General features: G+C 44.6%; 1 protein-coding gene and 1 long non-coding RNA gene across 2 annotated transcripts in view; both read right to left on the reverse strand.

The window, feature by feature from the left end:
* Positions 1 to 2,169: 2,169 nt before the first annotated feature.
* LOC137146982 (uncharacterized) lies at positions 2,170 to 3,626 on the reverse strand. The gene is made up of 2 exons (XR_010918118.1): positions 3,525 to 3,626; positions 2,170 to 3,015 (listed from the first exon to the last, which is right to left on the reverse strand). It is a non-coding gene; the product is annotated as an uncharacterized lncRNA (long non-coding RNA).
* Positions 3,627 to 7,914: 4,288 nt separating this feature from the next.
* LOC137147107 (uncharacterized) overlaps positions 7,915 to 27,889 on the reverse strand; it is a 280,155-nt gene continuing 260,180 nt past the window's right edge. Inside the window, 10 exon segments of the mRNA XM_067538874.1 lie at positions 7,915 to 9,531; positions 9,534 to 9,631; positions 12,208 to 12,285; positions 13,045 to 13,288; positions 15,064 to 15,195; positions 17,123 to 17,252; positions 18,720 to 18,952; positions 19,777 to 19,956; positions 21,260 to 21,454; positions 23,791 to 23,970. Coding sequence (XP_067394975.1) covers positions 9,448 to 9,531; positions 9,534 to 9,631; positions 12,208 to 12,285; positions 13,045 to 13,288; positions 15,064 to 15,195; positions 17,123 to 17,252; positions 18,720 to 18,952; positions 19,777 to 19,956; positions 21,260 to 21,454; positions 23,791 to 23,970 — 1,554 coding nt within the window. The 3' untranslated portion in view covers positions 7,915 to 9,447.

The raw sequence follows: 27,889 nt of genomic DNA on the forward strand, positions 1-27,889 counted from the left end.
CACAGCTCCTATTATGTGAAGCACTTCTGAAAGTCATGGGCCCAATGAGCCTCAAGTTGGAATCTAAATGTGTGGCAAGTCTTCAAAACTGGCTGCATCACAGGTGACCCTTCAGGGGATGCAGTATTGCACCATGACACATCTTGGAACGGTCGATACTTCCAAAAAGGCCTCTTCCCCATATGTAAACAGGCAAGAACACAAGGAGGGAGAGTGTGTCCCAGGCTCTTCAGTTGAAACACAAATCCAAAAGCTCCCCTACTTAGAAGAGGCCAACTCATGTAAAAGTTTAATGCCTCTTTGGCATGGAAATTCATCAGTTCATTATTTTCTTTGCCTTTGTTCTGGTAGGAAGTCTCATTCTAACATGCATCTTCCAAAGCTTATGGTGAAACCTATGGAAACATGAAGCTTTGGTATGTCTCCAGCACCTATTCTAACATTTCCAATCCACACAGTAGTTATTCCCTGCTAGTGAGGTGAGTGGGAAGATCAGTCAGTCAGCTACTCTGCACAGAAGAGAGATTTCTTGGTAACTACACAAAGTCCACATTACACTGGCAACTTCAAGAACATCTCATGCCATCTTTTAACCAATTCACACATTTAAACCATTTCCTCGCCCCTCCTCCCCCAAATAAAGTCTGGGCCAGTTGTACGCAAATATTAATGAATATTTTTCCTGTAGTTTCTGACAAGGAGGTCCCACATGGTGAGCTGCAGCAAATTGCCACAGGCCCCCCTGCCCTTCTGGCTCCTCTGAGTGGTCTCTCCCCCTCCAGAACAAACGGGACTTGCAGGCTTCACCCATGCTACTGCTCGTGCTCATTTATTTACAGTGTAGGGGCGCAACCCCACTCCCAAACCAGGCCCACTTGGCTCCAAGGCTTTGGGTTGTTCACTCTGCCTTGGCCAGGAGGCAAACTGAGTAGCAGGGCTCCTCCCTGGCCACGCCTCTCCCTTGGTTTCTCCCTGGCTGGGTTATATCCCCTGCAGCTAGGGAAACAGCTCTTTTCCATTGTCTCCTTAGGCAAGGTTCTGCTTGCTTTAATCAGAGCCGTCAGCTGTGGGTTCCTGGCTTGCAGTCTGGGGCCCTGCTCACCCACTTTGCCCCAGCCCAGGCAGCTGGGTTGGGGGGTGGCAGAGGCACCAAGGGGCTTGATTATCCTTTACTCTGCCACACACCTTCCCCTTTAATGAACCACCCAGTTCACCCAGTCTCTCCCTCTCTTTGGTCTGATATACTGGCCCACACAAGGGGGTTCCCTTTTCTCTGCCTGGTGATCCACAGGGTCTTCTCTAAGGGGTTGGGTCACCCGTCCATCAGCCCTTCCCCCCAGGGTGGCTTTCTTCTCCACCTCCCCAGTATGGCCATGCTGCCCCCAAATGCCCCTTGACCCTACAGATCCAGCTTTCCAATCCATGTCAAGGCTGCTCCTTTCCCCACCTCCCCAAGCTTCCCTGCTGGGCTCTTGGGTGGCTAGGCCCTCGAACTCCCTGGGCACCACCAGGGATCCCTTTACTCCCACCTCTATGGGAGCCACTCTGAACTTTCTGGCCTGGGCACTGTTTCCACTTGTGCCCTTCTTTCCCACAATTCCAATACTCCCCAGTCTCCACGGGCTGCAAGAGGTCTGATCTACCTGGCCTCACTCCCTCTATTTCTTGCCCCTTCCCCTCACCTTCTGGTTCTATGGGGCAGCTTTCTTTTTCCTCCCCCTGCTTGTGTCTAGGGGTTTTCTTTATTTCAGTGGGGTCCTGCGTCCCCTTGCTTTCCTGCTTCCTTTCCATGGGGTCTCCCCAGCCCCTTCTTTGGGGTTTCCTACTGGTCCTTCCAACTCTCTGAGAGGGGGTCCCCAATCAGACCTCAGCAGGACCAGATAGGGTAACTTGGCCACTACCCCTACCTGCTGCCACTTGAACCACCCTTGGGCCTCTAGGGCACCTGTGCCAGCAGATACTGCTTGGTATCCCCATGGACGCATCTGAGGTCCAAGCTGGCCCCTGGGACCACCCAGTGTGTCCTTACCAGTCCCCTCTGAACCAGCGTTTGGGTGGAGGCAGGGTCCACTAGCTCTTGCTAGGGTCTTTTCCCCACCCACACAGGTATGGTGGCCAACAGCCTCACCTTCAACCCCCCATCCTTCAGTCCACCCACAGAAGTCCACCAGTCTGCACTCCCTCTCAGGACAGTCCTCCTTCCTATGACCAGGGCAGCCACACCAACAGCAAGTCCACTCCCAGCTTCTGCCACTCCCAGTCCAGATCCCTTGAGGGGCTTTCCTGCCCCTTTGAGCACCTTGGCCTCTACATATTCCTCCATCAACCTAACCATCTCTGCTACTTGGCCCGGCTGATGCCATCAGACCCAACCACCAGGGGGCCCAGTCCATGAGTCACTGGGCAAATGCCTGGGGCTGCAGGCACTCAGTCCACTTGGCCGTTCAAAATTTCTGGCTGTAACACTCTGCCAAAAGTCTGACCCAGTCTAATATGGCAGCTTTCAACACCTCGTAATCCCTGGCTTGGGCCTCTCCCAACATCATGTAGGCAGCTCGTACCCCGCCTCCCAAATACGGGGCAAGGTGCAGGGCCCAGGCTGCCCTTTCCCAGCCTTCTGCTGTAGCCACCCTCTCGAAAGTGCCCCAAAAGGTCTTCCACCGGGGTCGTCCATTGGGCCCTTCTTACACAGTCCCCAGCCTGCTGTCCTGGTGCCATCCCCGCTCACTGGACTCACCACACGTTGGAGCAGTTGCTGCTGGACGACTGCCTGGTCTTTGATGAAGTCCTGGAGGTGCCACTACTGGTCAGCCTGCCAGGTCATCAGTGCCTCTCGTTCCACCTGGTGGGACTGCTGCATTTCTTGCACGGTCTTTATGAGCCATTTAAAGGTCTCATCCTTTGCAGTGGCCACTCTTAGCAATGGCTGTGGAAGAATCCTGGTCAAGCCCCCACATGTGGTGAATTACCACAGGCCCCTTGCCCTTCTGGGTCCTCTGGATGGTCTCTCCCCCTCTGGAACAAACAGGACATGCAGACTTCACCCATGCTTTGTTTACAGTGTGTAGATACAAACCCCATTCCCAAACCAGACCCACTTGGGCCCAAGGTTTTGGGCAATCATGCTGCCTTAGCCAAGAGGTAAACGGCGTGGCGTGGCGTGGCGTGGCGTGGCGTGGCGTGGCGCGGCGCGGCTGGACTCCTCCCCCTGGCCAGACCTCTCCCTTGGTGTCTCCCTGACTGGGTTATATAGCCCGTCCCCAGGGAAACAGCTGTCTTCCATTGCCTCATTAGACAAGGTTCGCTTGCTCTAATCAGAGCCATCAGCTGTGGGTTCCTGGCTTGCTGTGGGTTCCTGGCTTGCAGGGGGGGCCTGGTGGCCCACTTTACCCCAGTCCAGGCACCTGGGTTGGGAGTGGCAGAGGCACCAAGAGGCTTAATCACCCTTTACTCTGCCACATGAGCACACTGAATTTTCTCATTAAAAACCAGATAGCAAGGGGTTTCCCAAGATACCTACTCACAAAAATTTAAAGCCAGGCCAAATCCCTCTCATCTTTCTCAAGTGAGTAACCCAGTTTTGCAGTACTTGGAGGAGTAGACTGTCTTTGGTCTGCAAGCTTGAGTGGACCACTGATATTAAAGACCAATACGACCTGCATGTGAAAATACAGATTTTTAAGATTGCAAAGTGCTAGACTCCTGTGTGGAGGAGGAAGGCTACCCCTAGGGCTCTGTTGGGATTGATAAAATTCTTGTTATATTTATAAAACACCTAGCACAATGAGGTCCTGGCCTCTAATTACTACTGCAATACAAATAACAATCAAAAGCTGGGGCTTGTTCTTCTCGGGCATATTTATCAACAGATTTAACTGTTCATACCTCCTTTCCCCTCTCCCCTACATTAAATAATCCTTGATGATTGCTTGAAGAAGAAGCTACTCTTTCTCACTGAATTGTTGCTGATATACTAGAAAACATGTCCCACTGTTAAGAGAGTACATGATGTTCTCATGAATACCCTTAAATTTGCTATGTATGTACAAACACTCCCTGTCCCACCTTGTTTTTTATTTTAAAGTTGGCAGTGTAAATTGAGTGATAACTTCAGGGTGGGAGGAGAAAATAAAACTCATGGTGAGAATGTGGATGATTCAGTATTATTTTGACCTGTACCCAATAATGCCAGAGAATTTCTGACTGTTTAATCATAGAAAACCAGTCTAGTTCATATATAATTACCTGAAAACACAATGGTCCATTCATGAAGGAATAGGTGTTGTAGGATTAGTGAAAAATTGAATTATTACTGGATATAAAATAAGACCAAGGATGACAGTTACTTGTTAAAATTCTGCCCAGGTAAACTAGTTTCTATCCATTAGCTTCCATATGAATTCGCTATATAACACATGAGAAATTTTGGGGGGAAAATGAGTCAGATGCTTACCTCAGTCATACCACTGTCAATCATATAACACCACTAAAAATGGAGTTAAATCCTAATTCTACTCAATGGCAAGGCTCCCATTCCCTTCAATGTGACCAATATTTATCTCTAATGCTAAGCTTACATGGGAGTAACTGAGGCCAGAATCTGGTCTCTGATGGTTCTTACAAGGCTAAAATTACAGCTGATATCACCAGTGACAGTAGGCAATTAAACTGACCACCCTGCTCTGCCGGAAATAAATTACAAGTACTCGATATTATGCATAAAAAGCAACATCATCTGGCTGCACTAACCTATCATGGCCCCTATTAGAAAAGAGATGTCTAGAGAAGGATTCTCTTTACAAATATTCATAGTGCTCACTAATTAGGTGTGAAACAAGACAGGTAAAACATTTACACTCTTCAGACTACTTCTATGAGGACAATATGACGGCAAGTCACTTAAAATGTTGGTTTTTCAAGATGTCTCCTCTCCCTTAAACTGGTTCTATACTTCAGTGGAATTACTGCTGTTTATATCACTGAAGGCATTCAGCCTGCATCCCAAGGCTGATTGTCTTCAGAAATCAAAACTGAGTTTAGGAACAGGACAAACCAGCTCTCCAGATTATATAGCATGAATGCGTGCCAACCCATTTTCTTCCTGGCCAATCAAAACAGACATATTTGTGGGGGGGAGGAAGGGGAACACATTAAGGGTAAACAGGAAAAGAACAGTGCCTTCTGTCAAGCAGGATCTCTCTGCAACACAATCCAGCTCTGGCTGTGACAACACTGGCGCATCAGGTGGCAATCTGAATGTTGTGAGGAAGCTTCAAGGCAGGAAATTAACATCAGCCCAGTTAAATAAACCAGGAAACTGGGAGATCAGCATCAATCCTCTTCTGATTGGTGGATAAAGGGCTCTTTCCTACAACCCTGATTTCTGGGAGTAAGCCCATTGATATAATGTGATTCAGTTCCCTAGCCACGGAAACCCCAAAGGCAGGATGCGTATGGGGAAAGATGTTCTCCCAAGACATCCATTGCAAGCTGGTATGTCAGAGATGAAGCCTGGTCCAGCAGTAACTTGGTTATTGCTGGGATAAAGCAGCAGGCAGAACTTGTATGACACCAACCCCAGAGAAATGGATTGTTACTAAGGCAAATGATGAGTGGCTCAAAATGTCAGGCTGAAGTTGCACTATGAGGCCCTCCCACTACAGGGGCCTGTGATCATGTTGAAAGTCCATTTCTAATGTGGCTGTAATAGTTTGGGGAGTCTATAGATCTAAACTGGACATTACAATTCACCTCTCTGCCAGTGGGCGCAATGATGGAGGGTCTAGTGCAGATACAGCCTAGCCTGGCTTCCTCACAGGGTTTGTAATCATGTCAGCTCTCGATCCTAAGGCCCTGTAGGGAAATTCTCTGAAAATACCATTCCTGATGCTGATTCAGCTCCACCAGTGTTAGCAATGGTGGGGGCCCTAGTGTGATCACTGCAGGCTTTACCACCAGCTCACATAGCCCAGCTCTGAACAGGTCTAATTAACACGGTGTTAGGCTGCTGCTGGTGAGCTTAGCACCACGTTGTTAGACCTACTCAGAGCCAGGCACTAGGAGATGCTTTTTAAAAGAAAGGGTGCAACAGCCCAGCCACATGACTGCTCACTAGGTTGCTAACACAGGTGCACCTGTGTAAGCAACAGTGGGACATGATTAGAAAATGCAGACAGGGCTTATGCATGTTCACTGTCTGAAACATATGCAAAAGCCTGAGGCCTGATCACACTAGCTGTGCCTAGGGCAGCTTATTTAGTAGTGAATAACACTTCAGATTTTGCTTTATGTAGACGCAGGCTCAATAAAGGCCATGCCAGCCTAGAGTACTCAACAGTAGCAGCACTAATGTAGACTGGTTGTTGGTGTTTTCACTAGTATGCCATCTAGACCTACTCTGAACAAAGTCTGGCCAGTGTAGATCCATCTTAGATCCTTAGCTGCTGGCACAGACATTTCCTCTTAGCAAGACTCTAGGGCCAAGGCTATGCCTGGGTTCTAGCAGAGGAAAATATCTATGTCCACTCTTGGCCAGTGAAACCATGAGAGCCCCAACTAGTTGACCATGGTGTTAGGACACAGCTGTAGCTTAGCCTTAGTCTGGTTCTAGCAGAGAGTAATAGTGCAGGTAAGTAAGTTGGACGGGCAAGAGGAAGCCAGCAGGAAGGCTATTGTCAGGTATTGCAATCAAGAGATGCAAAAGTCCAAGCATTAGTAAATGAAATATTTCCTGTTGTAAGCTTAGGCTAGCTGATTATTAGAAGGAATGAAACAAGGTGGGTGAGATGTAACACTGCATTGTACAACTTCTCTTGGTGGAAGGGACACATTTTTGAGCTTCACGGAGCTCTTCCTCAGGTCTGGAAAAGGTAACCAGAGTGTCATAATCAGGTTAGGCCCCGTAAAAGCTATTACCTCAACCTACCTTGTGTGTCTCATAGCCTGGGACCAACACAGCTACAGCAACACTGCAAGCAAATAGTAAAAGGAATGTTTGTTTATACAATAGTCTCCATGCAGGGGATGTCACTCAGAATATAGGAAAACTTTCTAAGGGACCTGTTTAGTTGTCATTGCAGATGCACTTGCGGGATTGACAGACTATGCCCCTGCAAGTGATTGCATTAGTGCAGTGCTGCCCAGACAATCAGAAGGCCAGTTTTTAAGACCCTTTTGAACTTTGGCTCCGTCTTGGTGTTTAAACCCTCTGACTTGGAAAAATTACCTTGTGCAGAGGTTTGTCCTTCAGCTGAAAAGTTCAGCTTCTGCATATAGGATTGCAAAATAAGGGTCCCCTGGGACTGAGGAAATTGCGAGTGTGTCTGCAATTACCAAGGGTGGTGACCTCAGTTGCAATGTGGTACAGCAAATTCAAGGAAAGGCCACGCCCCATGACTGCCTCTGTACTGAGTCTGTACTCTATACAGCCACTGCATGGCAATTATAAGCTCTCTTAGGCAATTTTTACATCTTGGAATGGCTTCCCCATCTCATTCCTCACAGGAGAGGCAAAACAGAAACCCAGGGCTCAAGTATCTTATTTCAATAAAAGATATTGATAGGAAATGGACCACCACGAATGCTGCACTGCTCTGAAGTGCTCTGCTGCCGCCAGTCAGAGAATTCAGCGCTGTAACCTGTCAATGGATAGGACAGGAATTTGGGAGATGGCCTTTAATTACACTGGCAGCCTTGAGCATGTTATTCCAAGTGACCAGCATATTTCCAGCCTTCTCTGTATCTCTCGACAGATATGCCATCCCAAAGAGGACTTTGAAAGATGACACTTCCAGAGGGCCTCTGACACATGGCCACCTCTGTAGCCAGGAGAACAAGCAGCTATTATCGTGAAGAGGCAAAACAAGGACCACACAGACAAACACGCACGCATAAGACACAAACACTAGCTGTAAGTCACTTTTACAAGTTTCTTTATGAAATTAAATGTAGCCCCTGGTGAGGGGAAAGATATAGTGCAAGAATGACTTTGTACATGCTACTGAATTCAGATATCCCTGGATGACCAGACTTTGGTCAGCTACAGTATCAGCAAACATTGGAACTCCGAGCTTTGCAGACAGTTAGTGCTTACTCACAATAGTATCACACTGGAATGAATGGGTGTTTCTTCCAACCACCCGCAACTTCTCCTAAGCTATGGAATTCAGTCGTTATGGCTTCTGACTCTTCCACTATTGTAAGGCAAATCTTTTCTTTTACTAACCAAGGAATAAATGAATTCTTTTTGGCCACAATTTTCAAACCTGTGTGCCTACCGCTAAGCTCTTAATTCCATATTTAGGCACCTTATAAGTGGCCTGATTTCTTTTTCAAAGGTGCAGATGACCTGGAAACCCCCTTGATTTGGGGGTTTATATGTGTTGTATGGTTCTGAAAAATCCACCCATTTGGTAATAAGGTGCCCAGCTGTGGAGTTAGGACCCTAACTTAAGGAAATTAAGTTTGCAAATATTGGCCTTTGTGTTGTGTTAAAAAAAAAACAAAAAACAGACAAAACAGGCATCAAGTTAACAAACATCTGACAGGACTGATTACAAAATACACCGTTCTGTATTTACCATAAATAAACACATTACAAACGATTAACATTTTCATCTGCCAAGAAACATGGCAGAGTGACGGGGGAAAGAGTCTAAGGAGCTGAACAGACAGTTTTTATTTTAGGCACATTTTTTTTCCTAACTCATTTTTTTACATAACTCAAAGAAAATCAACGAGATTGCAAGATTCTTGTACTTCACTCATGCTGTGGGTTTGATTGGCACCATTTAACATACGATGGTTCATCGGTGTGTTGAACTAAGGAAAAGAAAAAGGACACAGCGATATCATTGTTGTCTTCTCAGAGTGCCAATAAAGGCTAATCAGTTTGTTAGACGTGTAGTAGGATCATTTCCTTAAAGAGGAACATGGGGATTGGGGCAGTGAAAGGAAGGGTCTTGTCCCCCAAAAAGTGCATTACATCAGCAACAATGAACCATGTTTCTGAGCATGCTCAGTAGACACCAAACAGGCAGTTGTTTGAATGGACAAACCACCATCTCTGCATGGGCAGCCATGTTGACTGAGGGCTAGAGTCTCTCTGGCAGTTGTCAAACAGCAATAATGTTCGTAGCTGGGAGGAATGGTTCAAGATGCAACTGAGAATAAGGGAAATCTTAAGATGAAAAATAGTTCAGGCTCCATCCCGTGCTGATCTCTTCCTGGGTGTTTGTATGGCTCCCGAGCGTCGTGCAGGGCTGGCTCACTTAGACTAGCACAAAAACACGCAACACAGTGTCCCACTTCAGACCCCTTCAAGTACAGTCAGTCTGCAAAATAAATAGGGAAGGAAGGAGCATGCACTGTCCTTTGCAAACAAAGGATTGGAGGAGCCAGGGCTCCGTCAGCTGGAACTGACGGCTAAAGTGCTTTCTCATAAGGGATTCAGGCACCAACCACCAGGCTGCCCCTTATTTGCGAAAGGGCGTCAGCCTGCTGATATTCTGCCAGAAGTTCGAGGGCTTGCGCTTGGGTTCTGCCAGCATGAAGACTTGCTGTTGGGGGAGGTTGGTAGGCAGGGTAGGGTGCTTCTGGCGCATCAGAAAGTCATAATACGGCCTGGTGACCGCTGTTAAGACAATGAGACAGAGAAGAGCAAACATTAGACTGCTGCAGTCTCATGGACAACTCCCACACAGCCATTCTTAAAGCTGGGGGAGCATTCGCCAAAATAAGTAACCACCAGTTACAAAGAACTCTAGCTAGAGTTAACTAACCCCAAAGGCAGTTCGGGGATTAAGCCAATGGTCTGGGAGTGCCCAAAGTGTCAATCAGAATTCAGAGATGCTCACGTGCTCTCAAAATGCAGCTTGCAGCCACACTCAGCAATACCAGGACAAAGCTGGATACTTAAGACATGTCTACACTGGAAAGAAAACCTGCAGCTGGCCCATGCCAGACGACTCGGGCTGCAACCTGAGCCCTGGCATCCTCCCACCTCACAGGATCCTAGAACCTGGGCTCCAGCCTGAACCTGGAAGTCTACACAGCAGTGAAGCAGCCCCAGAGTCCAAGCCCTGAGAGCACAAGTTGGCTGGCATGGCATGGCTTTCTTTGCAGTGTAGACGTACCCTTACAGCGCTCTACTGCCGACAAACTTAAACAGCACCCAATTCTGATGGCTTGGGACACTGGTTAGCCGACCTGCCCCTGCACACATTAGCCAGTGCTGTGCTGTAGGCCATAAATATGCAAGTATTTGTAAATGTTTTAATGTTCCAAAGTCTTAGTGAGCAGAGGGCCCAGTCCACACCATTTAGATACAGAGCTCGATTTTGAAGCCCTCAGGGTTGGGTAGAGTTTGGAGTTAGGGGCTTGTCTAGACTACAGACGCTAGAATGGCACAGCTACGTCAATGCAGCCATAGTGTAAACATTTGATATAACAATGGAAGGGCTTTTTTCCATCACGGTAGTTCATCCAAGAGAGGGCAGCTAGGTTGACAAAAGAATTCTTCCATCAACCTAGCGCTGTCTATACTGGGGCTTAGGTTGGCTTAACTACAGCTCTCAGGTGAATTTTTCACATCCCTGAGTGACCTACCTAGGTTGACTTAAGTTTTAAGTGTAGACAAGGTCTTGGTTAGCTGCACTGGAGAGAGACTGGGCAGCCTCTGCCAACTGGATCTGGCCTCTGTTTCCAAACTGCCATGACATTTAGCAGTGTCTGGGTGACAGCCTAACTGTCTATCTCTGACTTTTGCAGTGCTGTGCAATAAACTGTCAGCCTGTGTTTGATTCTTGGCACAGTACCCAGGGTTAAGCGGTCACCTTTGGAACCACAGAAAGGTAAGAGACTGAATTCCTTAGCAAGCTACAGTAAGGGCAGGACAGCCACAAAGTCTGGCTTCCCACAGTGGTTATGTGAATCTTCACCTGGAGGCAGTGTCAATGATGATAGGGATAAGGAGGGAAAACTTCCCTGTGACTGATGGAGCTCACCCCCTCTTTGGCTACTGCTAAACCTTCTTAGTGAGGCTGCTGATTTCTGTTCTGGGTCCCTAGAGAAACTGGTGAAGAGCACATCATCTGCATCCAGATATTCCCATTTACAGCAACGGGCAGGTATTTAACGAACTGTTCTATTGCGGTAGCCCCAAAGCTGTGCCAAATACTGCACAAACATACAGAACGAGAATGTTCCTTCCCCAAAGGCCTTAACCTAAACACCCCTTTCCACATCCCCAAGTGTTCCCCTAAAACTCCTCTTGTCATTCTGCCTGCAATCTGCCCCATTCACCTTGCTTGGAGGACCTGGCTTCTAGGGTTGAGAGAGGGACTCTAGTCTCTAGCCAGATGTCATCCAGCAGTCTCCTAAGCAGAAGCAACTAATTGTGTTTAGCTACCTTGACCTGTACTAGGGGTTTTGGAATATGAACCAATGGTTAGACACACAGCACGGCTCCTGTCGTCAGGAAATATTGGTTTCCTGAATCTCACTGGTTTAGCTAGAACTGTCAAGTCTTCAACCTGGCGAGAACTGCCAGGAGCTGTACTGCAATTTCCCACCTACCTGCTGCCCTACTCCAGAGCTTTTGTTAGTGTCACTTGATCCACACTAATCACATGCAGTAAAATTAGCTTGTTCAGGGAAAATTTACATATAAACGGGAGGCACTAGAAAAACACAGTGCTGAGTAATTTCCACAGCTCAGGGACAGTTACGTTAATTTCACCAGGATCCTATTTCCCTATCATGACTTTTCTCTGTATTTTTTTCCTCATCAGTCAGTGACGAACGGCCTGATCCAGCAAAAATATTACATATTCATAAAATTGCATTTCCTAGTTCACGCAGGAGACAATACCTCTCCATATGGTACTAGGCAGTTAGTGAGGTGTTAGTCACCTCCATCTTTAGCATTCCTGTGTGACCCCATTGGAACAAGACCCACCAGTGGAAATCCTTAGTCCTTTCCCTCTTAACAGTAACAGTAAGTAGATGGATCAACTGACCCTTGCGCCACTGGCACAAAGATTTTAAAACCTATCCCAGTAGTAGGAGAAGAGTAACACTTACCGAGCTCCCAAAGACGAACAAACTGGGGAAGAGGGCAATTCATGTATTGAACAGCACAAGCTTATTTGAAGTCAGGATTTTAGAAGTGCTGATGGACTTAGGAGAAAATTAAAGGGCGATACTCACCCTTAGGCTTTCCAGCGTGGTGCTGCTTGCTGGCATTCAGCATCGCCTGCTTCTTCTGCACCTCTGTGATTGAGAAACCTTAAAGATAAAACCAAACCTGTTACTTAGGTCTCAGTCTAGTTCCTCAAACAACCAGCAGGGCTCAAAGCACATATCAGAAGAGGGAAATGTGGGGATGGATTTGACTGTGCTCTTGAGGCACAGCTCCATATTGGGGTCTACAATGCAGCAGGAGTCCCAGGGCACAATCTGAGTCCCTGGTGCTGAGGGAGCGTGTGTGCTGCCTGGGGCGCTAGGCCAATTTTTTGCAAGATGCAGCATGTGCCTCACTTTGTGGCAGGTTGCAGCCCTGCCCCAATCAGTTCTCTCTGCCTCCTTAGTTAGTATAGTCAATGGCACTCTACCATATTGCTGGCACTCTTGACGCACCAGGCTGTCCCTGCTTGGGTGGCAACAGTGACACAATTTAGCCCTGGTCACATTAGACCAGGTATGAAAACGGTGAGATGGATGTGGCCCCTAGAGAACATGCGGTCATGTAAAGAATCCTGGATCGATCTTGTCCTGGGCTATTGACAAGTCTGTCTCTAACCTGCCAATGGGAAGAATAATTCAAAACTAACATAACTTACTATTTAATGGTTCAAGCAGGCTAAGCAAAAGATTTCAGCAGCTCCCTGAGACCTCATTTCTCTGCTATATTCTTTGCACAATGAGCAGAAGGGAAAAGAAACATCATGCAAAATATGACATGGGCTGGAGGTGCATGTATTGCATTTGCATACATTTGTGTTCAGTGTGATGGAGGGCCCTGCTAGACAGACAGCCTTTCCATACCAGTTTCCTGGTCAAGCTGAACCTGTTTCCTTTCATTCTCGAATGCCTTTAGCCAGCGCTGTTTCTGTTCAGGCTTTTTCACACAGAATAAGTGGACTTCCTCAGGGTCCCTGCAGTGCAGCTTGAATGCATTTTTAACACTGGTGTTGAAGTCCTTATCCTTCCCATCCTCCACATCCACTATTTCCATGTCATCCATGTTGATCCGACTCTTATAATAGAGGATGTCACGGCGCAAGAGATCCTGAAAGAGACCCCATGAAATCACACTATTATTTTCATTGTAACTATAGCCAATTTCTGCACGCACACTTTCTTTCTCTTCCTAGCCACAACAGACTACCCGTTACCTTGCTGATGAGCATTACTGCCTTATGAGGAAAAGCAATGACACCTGGAATTTGGCTTCTTTGTCTTGATTGTGGCTTTTCTGAACTCCTGTTCTGGTGCTGGCTTGTCTTACAACTAGCAGGTGGGGCCCAGATACAGTTTCTGCAGCTGATGGAGCATGTGTCTGGGCAGGACGGCATATAAAGCAGTGTGATAATACGTACAGCCACTCCTATCAACTGCACTAGAGTGCTCCTGTAACTCACTGTCACTGGCCCATGATGTATGAAAGGTGAGCCCAGGTTCCTTTGGTTGCTCTGACAGGGTGGCACTGGGTACTTACTAAGCTAGACAACCAGTCGACGTTATTACTCCAGACTGAAGCCAGTGTAATGGAGCAGGATTTGGCCCCTACAGTCTATCTCAAGAAGCCACAAAATGCAGGACTGAATTTCCCTGTTAATGTCTCTAGTGAAAAATATAGCTAGTAGTAGTGTCAGAGGCCAGGCACTCATTAGTTTGTCACTTGGAGTAAACAAACTTGGGTAACATGAAATGGGTCATGTGCTCAGCGAAAAGCGGTGGAGTGGTCATTTCTGAAGTGCTGTAGAAAGAGCCCTATCTTTCTCCGCACTAGGCTACAACCACATCTGAGCCTTTGCACTTACACGTGTCGCTGTGACCGGCCAGCATTCCCAGTGAAAACAAACCAAGTGAAGCTTTGCCTACAGATGGGAGGGTCTGATTTTCAGTGGTGCTGAGCTCATGGACTTCACTTGGAGTTGAGAGCAATCAGCAACCCTGAAAATCAGGCCTGTGAATTAGCTAAAACTATGAAACAGCTTTAAATAAAGAGCAATGTACAGGGAGAAAAGGGTCTATGGGTCATATTGAACTTTGCCTGAACGTGTCAACAGAATACAAAACTGAGCTTTAAATACTACCCATACAGGGCAAAGTGCCAAAAGGCAGGACACAAAGTGCAATGTGTTGTTCCATCCTCACTTAGAGCCTGATCCAAAGTCAATGGAAGACTCTCATTGACTTCTGTGGGCTTTGGACCTGGCCCCTAAAGAGAAGACAGACAGATTTAAGGTTGTGATCCCTCCCGTTATTTTGATAGGCTATGTCCTTGGGTTTATCATCATCTAATATAGGAGCTGTAACACTCCACACTTTCCCTGTGAGAGAAGAATATCCTAGCTGATTGAGCTGAAAGTTAGGTACCCAACCAAAACCATATTTGTCTTCTAAATACCCTTCCAGTAATCTGGTCATAAAATCCTGCTGATGACATCAGTGGTGGGAGTTGAGGGGAGAGGGGAAATGGTGGCAATGATGATGCATTTGATTTTCTAAAATTAAGTCTCATACTGATCCTACAAAAGCAGTGCACAGCTTTCCTTTCGGCAGGAGACCTGCCTGCCAAGAGCCTAGTACTTCCATTTATCATCTGCAATCAAGTGCACAGTAGACCATCATAGCAGGAAAAAATTGCTGTGTATGCACAAAACCACCCCAGCCCTCTGACAGACAGACAGACAGACAGACTTCTAGCTTTAGCCTTTCAGCCTGTATACTGACTCTTTAAAGATATTCTGGGAAGGGAATGTAAAACTGAACTGAGATGTGATTACACCTCATTGGGCATATCAATCAACAGAGGCAGAGACTGGCTCTTCAGGTTACCTTCTTACAGCAAACCAGCTGGTGATCGAAGAGGAAGAACATTCTCTGTTGGCCCTTCGCTTGAGGCTGGGAGATTTTGGTTAATTCCCCAGAGTAGATGAGTTCTGAGCTTCTGACTAGGACGTCTTCACCCTGGCGGCAGCAGAAGCACAAATAGCACATCAGTTTGTCCCAAGAAAGGAAACAAGAATAACAAGAATTCAACCTGATTTGAGTGCCGGGGCTTGATTGGTTAAAAGATCAGTTCCTGACCTACCATCCTGGATCCTCTGTGAAAGTTCATAAGATGTCACAATCATTTATAACCAAACATGTTGATGGGGAAAGGTGCAAATGCAATACAGCCTGAATTAGTCCAAATAAAAAGACCTCCTGATATAACTCAAGGAGTGTGTTAAGATCACTCTTGGTAAACAAGATAAATGTGGGACCAAAAATCAGTGAACCAAAATTGGTGTGTCCTGAATGCAGTCCTTCTCTGTAAATGGGGAGGGAGTGAAAAAGAAGAGGAGGCTGGTATGAATTCAGATGGAATAAATGTGACATAATCCAGTCACTGTCCAGCATTAAACAGTGTTAAACAAGGTTTGGTATACAGAGACCTCAGCCTGCTTAGTACTATGGCAAACACACTATTAAAAATCCTTAATCTTTTAGTAAAGATACAGAGAAGAAGAAAAACAGTTAAAGCGTTTGAAATATAAAGCATTAAGTAAGACTTTCATTTAACAACATTTCTTGTTCCCCTTCCCTTTTGCTGGAGAGAGTTTTTAGAAAGAAAAGCCTTTCTGTTTTTAAGTCTTTGTCAGTGTTTGACAGTCCCTGGGATGGTATCAAAGATGGTAATAACTGTCCTTTTGGGGAAAAGAGAAGTCAGTTGAGATGGGCTGGAGATGCTGCTGCTGCTGCCAAAGTCCAGTCCCATTTTATCTCCGGTAGTGGTTGGGATTCAGCTGGAGCTGGTGGGGGTGGTGATATCCCCTGGATTGCTCTTCCTGGCCTGGGCTCATCAGGACATCCCTTAGGGTCAGGATGAGGAAGGCTCAGGGTCCCAGGAGATGGGAAGTAGCAGCCACAATGGGGAAGCTGGCTCCAGTAGCCAATTTTTCTCTGCAAAGCCTTTCTTTTTGGAGCCCCAAACAGGAGCAGTGGGTTGAACAGCCCATCCCCCATTATCAGGCCTATTTTCTGACACAACAATTTTGGTTCACTGATTTCTGGTTCCACACTTCTCTTGTTTACCAAGCGTGATCTTAACACAGTCCTTGAGTTATATCAGGAGGCCTTTTTGTTTGGTCTAAATTTGAAGGTCCAGTTATCACAACCTGATCTTATTACATCACAACATTGGAGGACAATCCCTGCCTCCCAGGAGGGCTAGGGATGCTGTCTCTCCCTCATCCAATGAGTGTCAGTTTGGCTGGGCATATGTAGAAAAGGAAATTTTGTTCTGGATTCAGCACCATTTGACGAATCAGGATCATCTGCTCAGAGCAGATATTCTGAGCCAAGCCCTTTGGGCTCAGAGGAGCTCTGTCAGTTTACACCAACTCTAGAAAACAGGGAGTTTTGTTTATTTAAAAAAACATAAAACTGGCTTTAAACAGAGTTTTTCTGAGCATGACCAAATACTATAGGAAAACGCAGATGCCATTTTATCTGTCAGGATCTGTATCCCTCTCAAAGATACAGCTTAGAATACTAGATGCCAACTCTGCCTGCCTCAAAGAATGTTTGAAAATTGTTCAAATAATCAATGATTCATTGGAATTTCAATAAGCATCATGTGCCAATTTCCTTCTGCAAAGAATAAGGATGTATGGTAAACAGAATCCAGAGCTGTACAAAGCTGTAGAAGCATGTCAGAGTAGCTTGGGTCTGTCAGAGTTCCTCCAACCATATCAGGAGAAGGTGACTGATGTAATATAAAAAAAAAAAAGCAACATGCCTGGATGTGACAGAATGTGATAGGGTTCGTAAGCCATATAAAACAATCACTGTGGGTATAGTCCCCTCTTTGGGGCACCATTCACTCTTCAGAGCACTTGGGTCCCCTCACCTCCCAGTCCTCTATTGAACTCTGCCACTGGGCAATTTTGTCTATGTTCTCCAGCCTCCTCTTTCTCTCATTGATCAGTCGAGCGACATTCTTCATGGCATTTAAGGCAGCTTCAACATCTTTAAAATCCCTAGGGTGAAACGGATTTCATTAGGAACAGCACACCTAAATGAACGGACTGGAATCCAAAAGTGCTGCAAGTCTAGAGTCTAGGGACTAGAGCATAGAGCTGGAAGTAAGGAAATCTGGGTTTCATTTCTGTTCCGCAATTCATTTGTGTTATATTTCTAAAGCACTTTGAGAATATAACATAGAGAACCCTGGGGGCCACATTTTCAGAAGAATTCATCTCCCATTTTGGCACCAGAATAAGTGGTCAGATTTGGAAAGAAGTTGAATTCTTTGGAAAGCCTGGCCTGAATGATGATTTGAAAATCTGACCCAGAAGGTGCAAAGTACTCGTTATTCTACGAATATGTTTTCTCTGGAGATTTAAAGCTACCATTTTGTCCAAAACAAGAACTATTCTTTAAGCAAAATTGTTAAAGCCACAATATTTTCATGCTATTAGATTTGAAAGATTTAATTAATGTCAGGCATGGGCCAAGACCATTCAGAAATGCAGGGTCCCTTTCAAGCAGGAGGCATTATCTATTTGTGGTAGGACAGAATCTCCCCCACCCAACCCACACACCATCTGCTACCACCATCCCTCTCACTTCCTCTGGGACTCAGTGTTCAAAACTAGTTCAAAGAAGAGTGCTGGAGTGTCTTGCCTCACATACCATTTCCAAAATCTCACAGCACCCACTGCACAGCATACTCTGAGTAACCTCTTCCAAAATGATTAGTTTCACAACACAGTGTTTATAAATTTAATAAGACACTCACATAAAATAATTCTGAGAAACATGAGTGTGGTCCCTAGGAACTTTAAAGTTCAGGTCAATTCATTGTGTATCAGTATGATCGCTCTCCTCCAGTACAGATTTTCAGGTTTCTTTGTGTAACTCTAGTTATATCAGGTGCATTATTAAGGGTCACAATTTATTAGACACAAATATGTTTCTCTTACTGTGATTCCTTAAAAAAGCAGTTGATCAATGGTTGTGCTCTGAGAATTTGAATAGAATCTGTCAAAACTGTAAAGAGATTGTTTAAAAACACAGGCCCAAAGTTCGTCATGCCTTAAAATTGTTATGGCGCATTAGGGAAAGTTCTCTGGAGCCTAAAGTCTTTTTTTGTAGGACCTACAACATTTTGTGCTGTGCACCTGCACTGCACAAATTAATTCTTGAAGTCTATCAGCTATGCTAATATCACGCATGGGGAAGTGAACACAATACTAAACAGACTGTAGCCTGGTGATTTCACACCTACTACACAGGTAGGGAAAGCTCAGTGTTTGTATAATGGAAAAGGATATGTCTGCTGGGAAAGTATTTTTCATATCCCCCTTCTAAGAGGGCACGCTAAACAATGGTGAATATAACATACAGCTACCTATGGGTACCCTTTTCCTGTAACTCCAAGACAATTATTCTCAAATTGTCCATTCCCACGTGTGTCAAAGCTGTTCCCCACATGCTGCACCTACCTGTGTTGGGGGTTGGTATATTTGAGCAATTCAGCCAGCTGCAGAGGATACTTGCAGATTTTCTGCACTGGGGTCAGCAGAAACCCATCTAGAGAGATGTCAATCATCTTCTGAAGCAGGCGGCATGCTTCAAAGAAGTAGACGTACTTATTGACTTTGGTGAGCCGGGACAGTTCCACGCAGGCGTTGGGGTGGTTGTTGCAGTACTCGGAGTATATCTGAAACTCTGTTTGCTAAAATGGGAATGAAAAAGCAACCGTTAGTGGTAATCTCTCTTATATTAGGCTCTGGGCCCGAAAATGCTGCACAGTGCAGGTCTCAGCCATCCACTACCCACTGCAGGCCCCTCTTCCCAAAACACCTACAGTACATACACTGCTCCACAATAAAGAGACTCCACCCACCTACTCTGCTAGGCAAACACCAGTCTCTTCCATGCCTCACCTTGCTGGCACCCTGGCCTTGGTAGTGGTGCCCTTTGGTAGTGGGTACTGCCAGGTGTGCTGATATACTTCTCTCTCTGGAGGGCTTATACTCTCAGTGATGGATCTACATGTGTCACCCCCTCAAACACCTCCCCCCCACACACACTCCCAATATGCCAACCTGCAGTCTCCTTTTAGACGGAGACGAGAACCATCTGATAAATGGCCTGTATGTTTGCCTGGCAGAGGCCAATTAAAAATTATGGTACATGCTATTTATCAGACAGGCTAGGATGCTTCCAACACCCCATGTATGCCACAGACCACTCCATCTGCTACCCAGCCACCCAGCTGGATGTTTCTGATGACATAATCAGCAGTGAAACTCTTAAAATATTAGCCTATAAATGGCATCATTAGGCTACAGAGTTTACATGCAATGGAGAGGGATTGCACTCAGTAAGGCAGCTTTTTACTGAGTCACATTGGGAAGGTTTTCTTGGCAACCAGAAGGGCTACAAATTTAAATCTAAAAAACCCAAAGCTTAAAAATTCCATCAGAGAAATATCAGACTTCTGGCCCACCCCCACTAACATGCCCCCAGCTACATAGACACTGCAAATCAACTCACATATTCCAAGAAGCAGGAGCCGATCTCACTCAAGTGTGGATGGTCTGTGTTGAATTTCTTCTCCAGTGCTTTTACAAATTTTTTCTGGCATTTGTAAATGTCTTCTATGTTCCCAAAGATTGTCTTCAGCTGTTCTTCTGTAAACATATCAGCCCTTTTGCGGCACTGCTTAATGTAACCCTGGAAGGAAGTCAGATTTGAAAGGGGTATTGGGTACCTCCTCAAGGGGCTGATCCGCAAACCACTGGAGTCAATGCAAAGACTCTCATTGACTGCAGTGGGCTTTAGATCAACGTGTAGACCCTACACTTTCCAGGATGAGTACCGCTGTGCTTTTATTACTATTTCTCAAGGTACCAGGCCTAAAAATGGCACAGATGGAAATCAAAGCATAGTCAGAAACTTGCTCTGGATGATGCTGTAAGCCATGCTCAAAGATACAACCTGAACTATAGAATCTTCTGCTATAAATAACTAGCTCACTGTATGGGTACCAGATATTCTGGTTAAACCCAAAGGGCCAGATCAGCTGGTGTAAATGGACATAGCTCCATTGATGGAGTCATGCTGTTTTACATCAGCTGAGAATCTGGGTTTGAATGCTAAGATTGGGGAATGTCTGGACCAGTCAAGGGAGAAAGAAGAGTGCAAACTCACAAACAGCCATGGGGTAACTGGGACACTCTTTTCAAGAGCAAGAGCTTGTCTCAGTGTCCTTGGATAAAACAGTCTTTGTTTCCCCTGTTGGGTGCTATGTTTAGCCCCCATCGGCTTTCTCCCTCCATCCTGGAGAAGGCTGCAATTCAGTGGTGTTTTAGGTATGTATTTTGCAAAGTGTTTGGGGATGAAAGGTGCTATGTCCATGCAAAGCTGTTATCCCCAATTATAATGTATTCAGTGCATGTCTCTTGTGAAAGTAGATGTCAGAATATTCAGCATGTTCAGAAGTGAATGCTCTAATTGGCCAAATGTTCCCCAGGGTCTTGATCTCTGAATATCTGATTTGCATGAAGGCTGGTATTTCTGATCATACCACCTCACACCATTTATTAATAAAGAATATAGTGGTGCTAGAATTCTAGTCTTCTTGGCTTGGGAAATTCACTTAATTACATTTAATCAGGACTCCTCTGCATGCTCCAAATAAAGGGGCATTTGGGATATTCCTGGAATGCATCAGTATTCTCTATTTCCTGAACATGCACGGTGATTAAACAGAGGGTAAGAAGAAGAGAGTCTGGTGGACTTGTCAATTACACACCAGATAGATATTGATAGACAAACAACTCTATTAACTGAAGGTTCTTTTCTTAAGTGAAGGAGAGTAATTTGCAGCTAGAGAGAGAGATGAAGAGCAGAGGATATCTTAGCAGCCTGGAGGGTAGGGATCTCTAACTCCCTTCAGAAGTGGGTTCAGTTCAAGCATTTGGATGACACCCATTCTATCGGCCCCTCACATTCTCTCCTTTCACAGCCCGGTTACCTCACAGATGTCCTTCAGGTGTTTGATGTAGTCTTTCTCTGTGCTTATGATCTCGTTGATAACGTTGGTCCTCATTTGGTCCTTGCTTGTCTGCCCCACCCCATAACGCCGGGTGGCGGTGCTGGCATCCTCTTCTTTGCCGTCCTCTACCTTCATAGGGTAGTCTTCCATGGGTTCATCTTGGTTCACTCGGAGCTGTGTCAAACACACATGGATTTCTATTGGGTTACAGTCCCTCTGTTCCTTGTTTTTACTCTCTCATCTTCTCTGTGTCACTAATTAAGCTCCTTCTACCACCAAGAAAGGCACATTAGGGGACAACGCTTGCTCCCTGTCACTTTCCTAGAGCCCACATACTGGTTAGCCAGTGTCCTCCAGAATTAATTCTACAAAACATCCAGAGCCTGGGCACACAAATTGCTTGGGTAAGTTGGGGGGAGGGGAGAGGGGAATTCTAATGATAGTCCTATATACATTCTGCTTTGATAATCTTTTTTAAGGAGTAAATTAAAGGAAACTCATACTTATAAGGTAAATAATAATAATAATAAAACATTTCTTTATACGAACTGAGTACAGATGCCAGTGATCAAGTAATGTCATATGAAAAGAGAGCTCAAGGTAATTCCCAGGGCACGCAATATGAGACTCATGCTTCTTTCAGAATGACCACTAGATGGCAGCACAGCATGAATATAGGCAAAAATATCAGACATTTTCATAGAGGATGAATGTCTACCCTATGGGCTGTACTAAAACCACTCATTATTAATTCCAGGCAATTTTCAATGCAATTCTTTTATACAGTACTGCCATAGTGCATATTAATGGTCTTAGGTTACCCCATGTGGATATCTAATAACATTTTAAAAAGTATCAAATAAAATGCATAGGAGAGAATAAAGAAAACTCAAGTAGAAACATGCAACAAATGTACGCTCCGCTTCAGCCATTTTAGAGCTACATATATAGCAATGATACCAAGAGGTTGTTTAGATATCTATGTAGTTAAAATTAATTAAGATCGGATTATCATATCCACATATACATATTGCACACTTCCACATGCATACAGAACTATGTTTACTCAGTTACAGTTAAATTTAGTCATTCCGGTCAACATTATCAACAAAAATTGATGGATCAAAGATGTGGGACCCTGATTTTCCATCATTGCTAGCAGGAGAGCATGGATCAGCAAAACCAGTGCAATCTCGACTTTATTCCCACAACTAAAACTGGACTGCACAGAATCTAGGAAGTCTGATGACTCCAGATTAGCCAGAGGTGCTTTGATACTCCCTTCCCTATAGCTCTTCCCTGAAATAGGTAAGAGTTCAAGTGATACTTGGCAATGCCTGAGTTGCTTGAGGAAACACCCATCAATTACTCCAGTAGGAAAAGTTTGGCATCCTGCCCTTTTAAAGGCCAGCACCGACAATCCCCTTCAGCAACACATACGCAGTCTCACCACAAATTTTACTAGCCGGGAGGGGCATGGGTCCAACTTATATGCAGCAGCCTTAAGCTCCCCCAACACAACCTCAGTGTGGAACTCAGGTAGAAAAGACCCTTCAGAAACACTTCTGTCCCCATCGAAGCTCAGAGATGGGTCCACATCCAAGTGATTTTATTTACAGATTATGTTTCTCATTTGGAACAGTTGTTCTGCTAGGGAATGGGAGGATGCTAAGGAAGAGACAAAGAACCTCTTCTTTGCCTCCTGCACAGCCATAACAAAAGATTTCAAAACTTCCATGTCACAATCCGTCAGACTCTGACCAGGATTTTTGCTGCAGGCCAACTCCCTTCATACGTAAATTGTGTCAGGTAATTTGTGATCTCAGGTGACCTGTGAGGGCAGGAGACTGAAAATCCCGATGTCCTGGCAGATTTGACTCGCCCCCTATCAATTCTCAATTACTGTGCTTGTGCTGAAGAGACAGCCCGTGAGCAGTGAATGCAGAGCTAGGATGCTACACTGAGGTTGCAGCTCACATCGTGGGATGAAAAGTCTCTCTTACTTGGAAAGAGAAGGAAAATGTGTGGCTCATGCACTAAATCTGCCTGGGCTCTTGTTCTCTTCCATATTAATGTGAACTCTGATGTCCTGGCAAAGCAGCAGTAAGGAATGAGTCCACTCCTGCACTATCCAATATACAGACTACATTTCTGGAGTTCACATTTTGTCCACTAATCCTGCCACATCCAATACATGGGGCTTGTCAGGCCAGCTGATGTAGGTTCAGCACGGTTTCACTTCAATTGAACTATGATGATTTATACCCGCTGGGGATCTGGCCCATACCATATAAATTACCAGATCATGACAAATGGAGATATCCACTGAGGCTTCAGTTCAACACAGCATAACTAAAGAGAAGCACTGACGCACATGGCTCTGATAACCAGCACATTCTAAACCAAATCATCTCAAGTCATGGAAGCGCTTGGGGCATTCATATCAGGAGGCATGAAAACAGAAGCTGGTGTTAATGGACTGGGGTTAAAAATAATGTTTAGGTCCTTACCCGTACAAAGCTGGCTGGAAACCAGCCTTCGCTGTCAAGGATCCTCCCCCACCACCACTCTTTGTTGGTAGCATCCATTACTTCAATGACATCGCCAGCCTTGAATCCCAGCTCTTGGTCATCCATTGTGACGTGATCCCAGAGGGCTTCTGCATAAACCACGCTGCCATCGCTGATGAGCTGGAATAGAGCAAGTAAGGCATTGTCAGCCAGTTACCGCTAACAGAAGCATGTCACTCAGCTAGCACATGGCCATATGGACACTCAGAGAGCTGAAATCCAAATATTCGGTGCCACATTGCTAATTGCTAAGTGCTAATTTGCGTAGCTAAATTGTGCTCTCGATTGCATCTGTTCCACCCCAGTCTGAGACAGTGGGAGGTGTCGGGGTAACTGAGGCAGGTTTTGGCCCAGAGAATTGTTACTATTGGTGATTATGCATTGGCCAAAAAGAAGAGATCATGCACTTTAGGTATCAGGGTGCCATTGTAGCACCAGGTCCCATTTGCTGTGCAACTCTTGAGTCACAAATATGGAACCTCGTGGTAGCATTTTAGAGAGCTGCTTTTCAGAGCGGAAAGTATCCCAGGGTGGCCTAAGATGTTATGTTGCTTTAAGTCTTTAGGGTGGGTTAAAGTTAGCACTTAAGCTGTTTTAAGCAAGTCCTCAAAGGAACACAAATGCTTAAGCTCAGGGTCAGCTGGTCATTAACATATATTTAAAAAGTGCTTACTTTGGAAAAAATGCACACATGCATGGCCCATCTCTCACACTTAGGGAATGATTCTACTGCGCGGATTCAGTATGTAATTTTCAAATGGTCACAGCTTTCTTACTTTCCAAACGATTATTTTAAACTTAGTTTTGGACACACTCCTCACTAAGGGCTATTTACATGCCAGGATTGAGCCATTTCTCAATTATCAGTGTGATAAAACAGAGCAGCAAGCCCCGAAAACCACGGGGAAAATATCCCCTTCCTGCATCTACTCATGATTCAGTAACATCAGAAAAGGCTTGCTTCAAACATTCAAAGTAAAAGCTATGCTCAAGCAGAGACCAAGCCTGGGAAACTTCAACCCTAAAATATCATTTTAGAAAAAAGCATGAAGAAGTAAAACCAAGGGACTAATGTACATAATGGAAATCTTTGTATCCTGAACTCTTGACAGTCGCTGCCAACTGAATATCTGTCTGTCTTTTCCCTACAAGTCCATCCTGATTTCTTGGGTCAGAGACTCTCCCATTAACCTTAACCTGCAGAGAACAACACTTATGGACTTTCATCAAGGCCTGAACATGACTAAGAATAATGATCTAGACATTTATGTGATTCTGAGAACCTTTGACCTCTTGCCATTATGATTTGGTTGGGGAAGCGTCCCAAACAGTCTAATCCAATATAGGGAGCTTGTGAATCCTGGTTTTCTGTAATATCATTGTGCAATGCTAGACTCTGAAAGGAAGGTGGTATGAACAGTCCCCAAGGAGGATGGGAAAGGAGAAAACTTGTATGTATGGTTCAATGACAAAGTTACTTATTGTAACAAATACCTTATCCTCAGTTGTGTTACTTCCCTTTTCTGAAATATTATCTCTGTATCCATCCACTGTGGTGGATAGCCCAGCATTGGCTATTATTTGCACCTGAGGTTGATTATATTTTTCCAGGCACAGTTGATCACATCCTGTGTTATTGTTTTCTGGTTTGGTACCAATACAAATAATACATGGAGAAAAAAGGCGGGGGATCTTGTGCATGCTGCAGGATGTAGGACAGGAGGAATTAGAGCTGGTTGAATTATTTTTTTTAACAAAACTATTTCTGGAAAATGCTCTTTTATCAAATGTTGAAAGGTATGTTTTCTCAGATCATATGAGGAAGGGAGAGAAAGACTCCTGAAATAGCCAATAGCCCATTAGTTTGAGCACTTGCCTGGTATGGGGGAGACCTAGGGTCAAATCCCTGCTTTGAATACGACAGAGTGGGGTCTCTCAAATCTTAGGTGAGCATCCTAATCACCAGGCTGTTTTGGGATGAGAGGCTGGCTCTCTGTGTTTTTTTCACAACATTTTTTGAAATATCTCAGTTTTGTTCTGCATGGAAATAAGAAAAAATTCCAAAACGGTGACATTTTTCATGAAATGGAATTGTTGTTTTTCTGATCATCCCTAGAATTAATACAATAGCTAAAATGGTCCTAAATGTTTCAGTCATACCTCACTTCTTTTCAGCACTCTAGCTATCGGGGTGCATTATAAAAATATTTAGCATGAAAAGAGCACTTTTTATCTGTGCATCCCAAAGTGGTTCAAAAAGGTGGACAAATATCATTATCTCCAATTGGGAAAAATGAGTTACTGAGAATTTAAAGGATATGCCTAAGGTCACACAGCAATATCAATGACAAAACTGAAATAGAATCCAGAACTATCAAATCCCAGTCCTGTGTCTTATCTACTGGACCTCACTACTTCCCATCTATACTGAGTTATGATGAGTTTGGATCATATAGCTAATGCTAGTACAGGACCATTATTCCATGTAAGAAAAGCAAGGATCAAATAGTGGTAGTGGGTGACCCAGAAAACCAACTGCTACCATAGCTAGTGCAGCAGTAGAGAGATCTTTTCACACTTAAATGCATGGTATGCAATTTGTCCTATTAAGCTTTGTGTGTGTGTGTGGGCGTTTAGGCTTGATAATTAATCAATAATGCTGTTAGGGCCATTTACTACACTGCTTACTAATGGTTCATATAGCAAAGGGGAATAGAAGCCTACTACTGAAATTTCTCCTCTCCCTTCATGCATGACTCATTTGCTCCACTGTCATACAGCTATGGAATAGACTAATTATGGAATCCTTGAAAAAAACAAAATTCAAAGGGCCTCTCAAGACGCAAGTTCTGAAGAGCGAATAAAATACAGCTCTTTTTAAAGATAAAATAACTTCACTATGTCCTTAAATACCCTGTTCTGAGTGTGGAATGAAGTACCGGAGACAGTCATGTCACACACTCCGTGAATATGCCAAACACAGCTAAATGATCCTTCTTTACAAAATTGCTGCTGCAACACAAACAGGATTCAGCAGACGTGAATAAATTAATAGTGTAGGCTCCAGGCAGTCAGAACTGCCTATCTTTATAAGGAAGACAGTATGGCCAGTCAGACTCAACATTAGCAATGATCTTGGGTTGAGCTGTTGACAGTTCACTAGGGGGATTTTACACACACAATTCCTATTGAAATTAATGGGAGATGTGTCAGTAAAACTCTTAATCAACTCTGAAAATCTCAGGCTTTGGCCCTGGTGGGTGGCTAAGGCATCCTTTATTTTAATGCAATATCTAGCATTAATACCTGATGTTTTCTACATTCAGGAATGTAGCTCTAAAGATGGGAGTGTCTATAGCTACAGTGTCACAGCTGAACTACCAAATACCCAAGCGTAGGCAGAGAAATCCGTGCCAGAGTAGTTACTCAAAAATGATGGGGGGATTATATACCAACTATTGTTTCATCAGCAGTTAACACCATTTCTATAAGAAGGAAACAATGAGAGGAGATTAATGCATAAGAGTGAGGAGAAAATTTTTTTATTTAGGCTTTGGACTTTCTCACCCAATTTAGTCCCACAATATTTGACATACCATCTTGACTGAAAGCTACAGCCTCGGTTCTGCTCTCTGATTCAATGCCACTTTAATTCAAAGATCTATTTGGCCTTTAGGAGGTGATAGGTACTATAAAATAAGATATTCCATTGATTATTACCAGCAATGCCCATTAGTGCATCATGTCTTTGATTTGCAGCTTTTTAAATTTCATTTAATTTTGTTAGTCCAACTATTGGACTCTCATGGAATTGTTTTAACAGACCCTCCTCTGAGATAGATCATTTTAGAATAGCACTGTGCCACTACTCAATTTCAGTCATGATGTCATTGGCATAAATGCTGTTAAACTATTTATGCTATTTAACATATTTTCTCTGAAGTACAGTTGTTTCAGAAGTGGCACTGAACCACAATGGACACTGTAGAATTCAACAAAGCTTGCTCTGATAGAGATGTGTTGTGGCCAGGGTAAGAAT

Source organism: Emydura macquarii, unplaced genomic scaffold (genome assembly GCF_026122565.2).
Source record: "Emydura macquarii macquarii isolate MOO-44397 ecotype Brisbane River unplaced genomic scaffold, CSIRO-AGI_Emac_v2 contig_499, whole genome shotgun sequence".
Taxonomy (NCBI): Eukaryota; Metazoa; Chordata; order Testudines; family Chelidae; genus Emydura; species Emydura macquarii.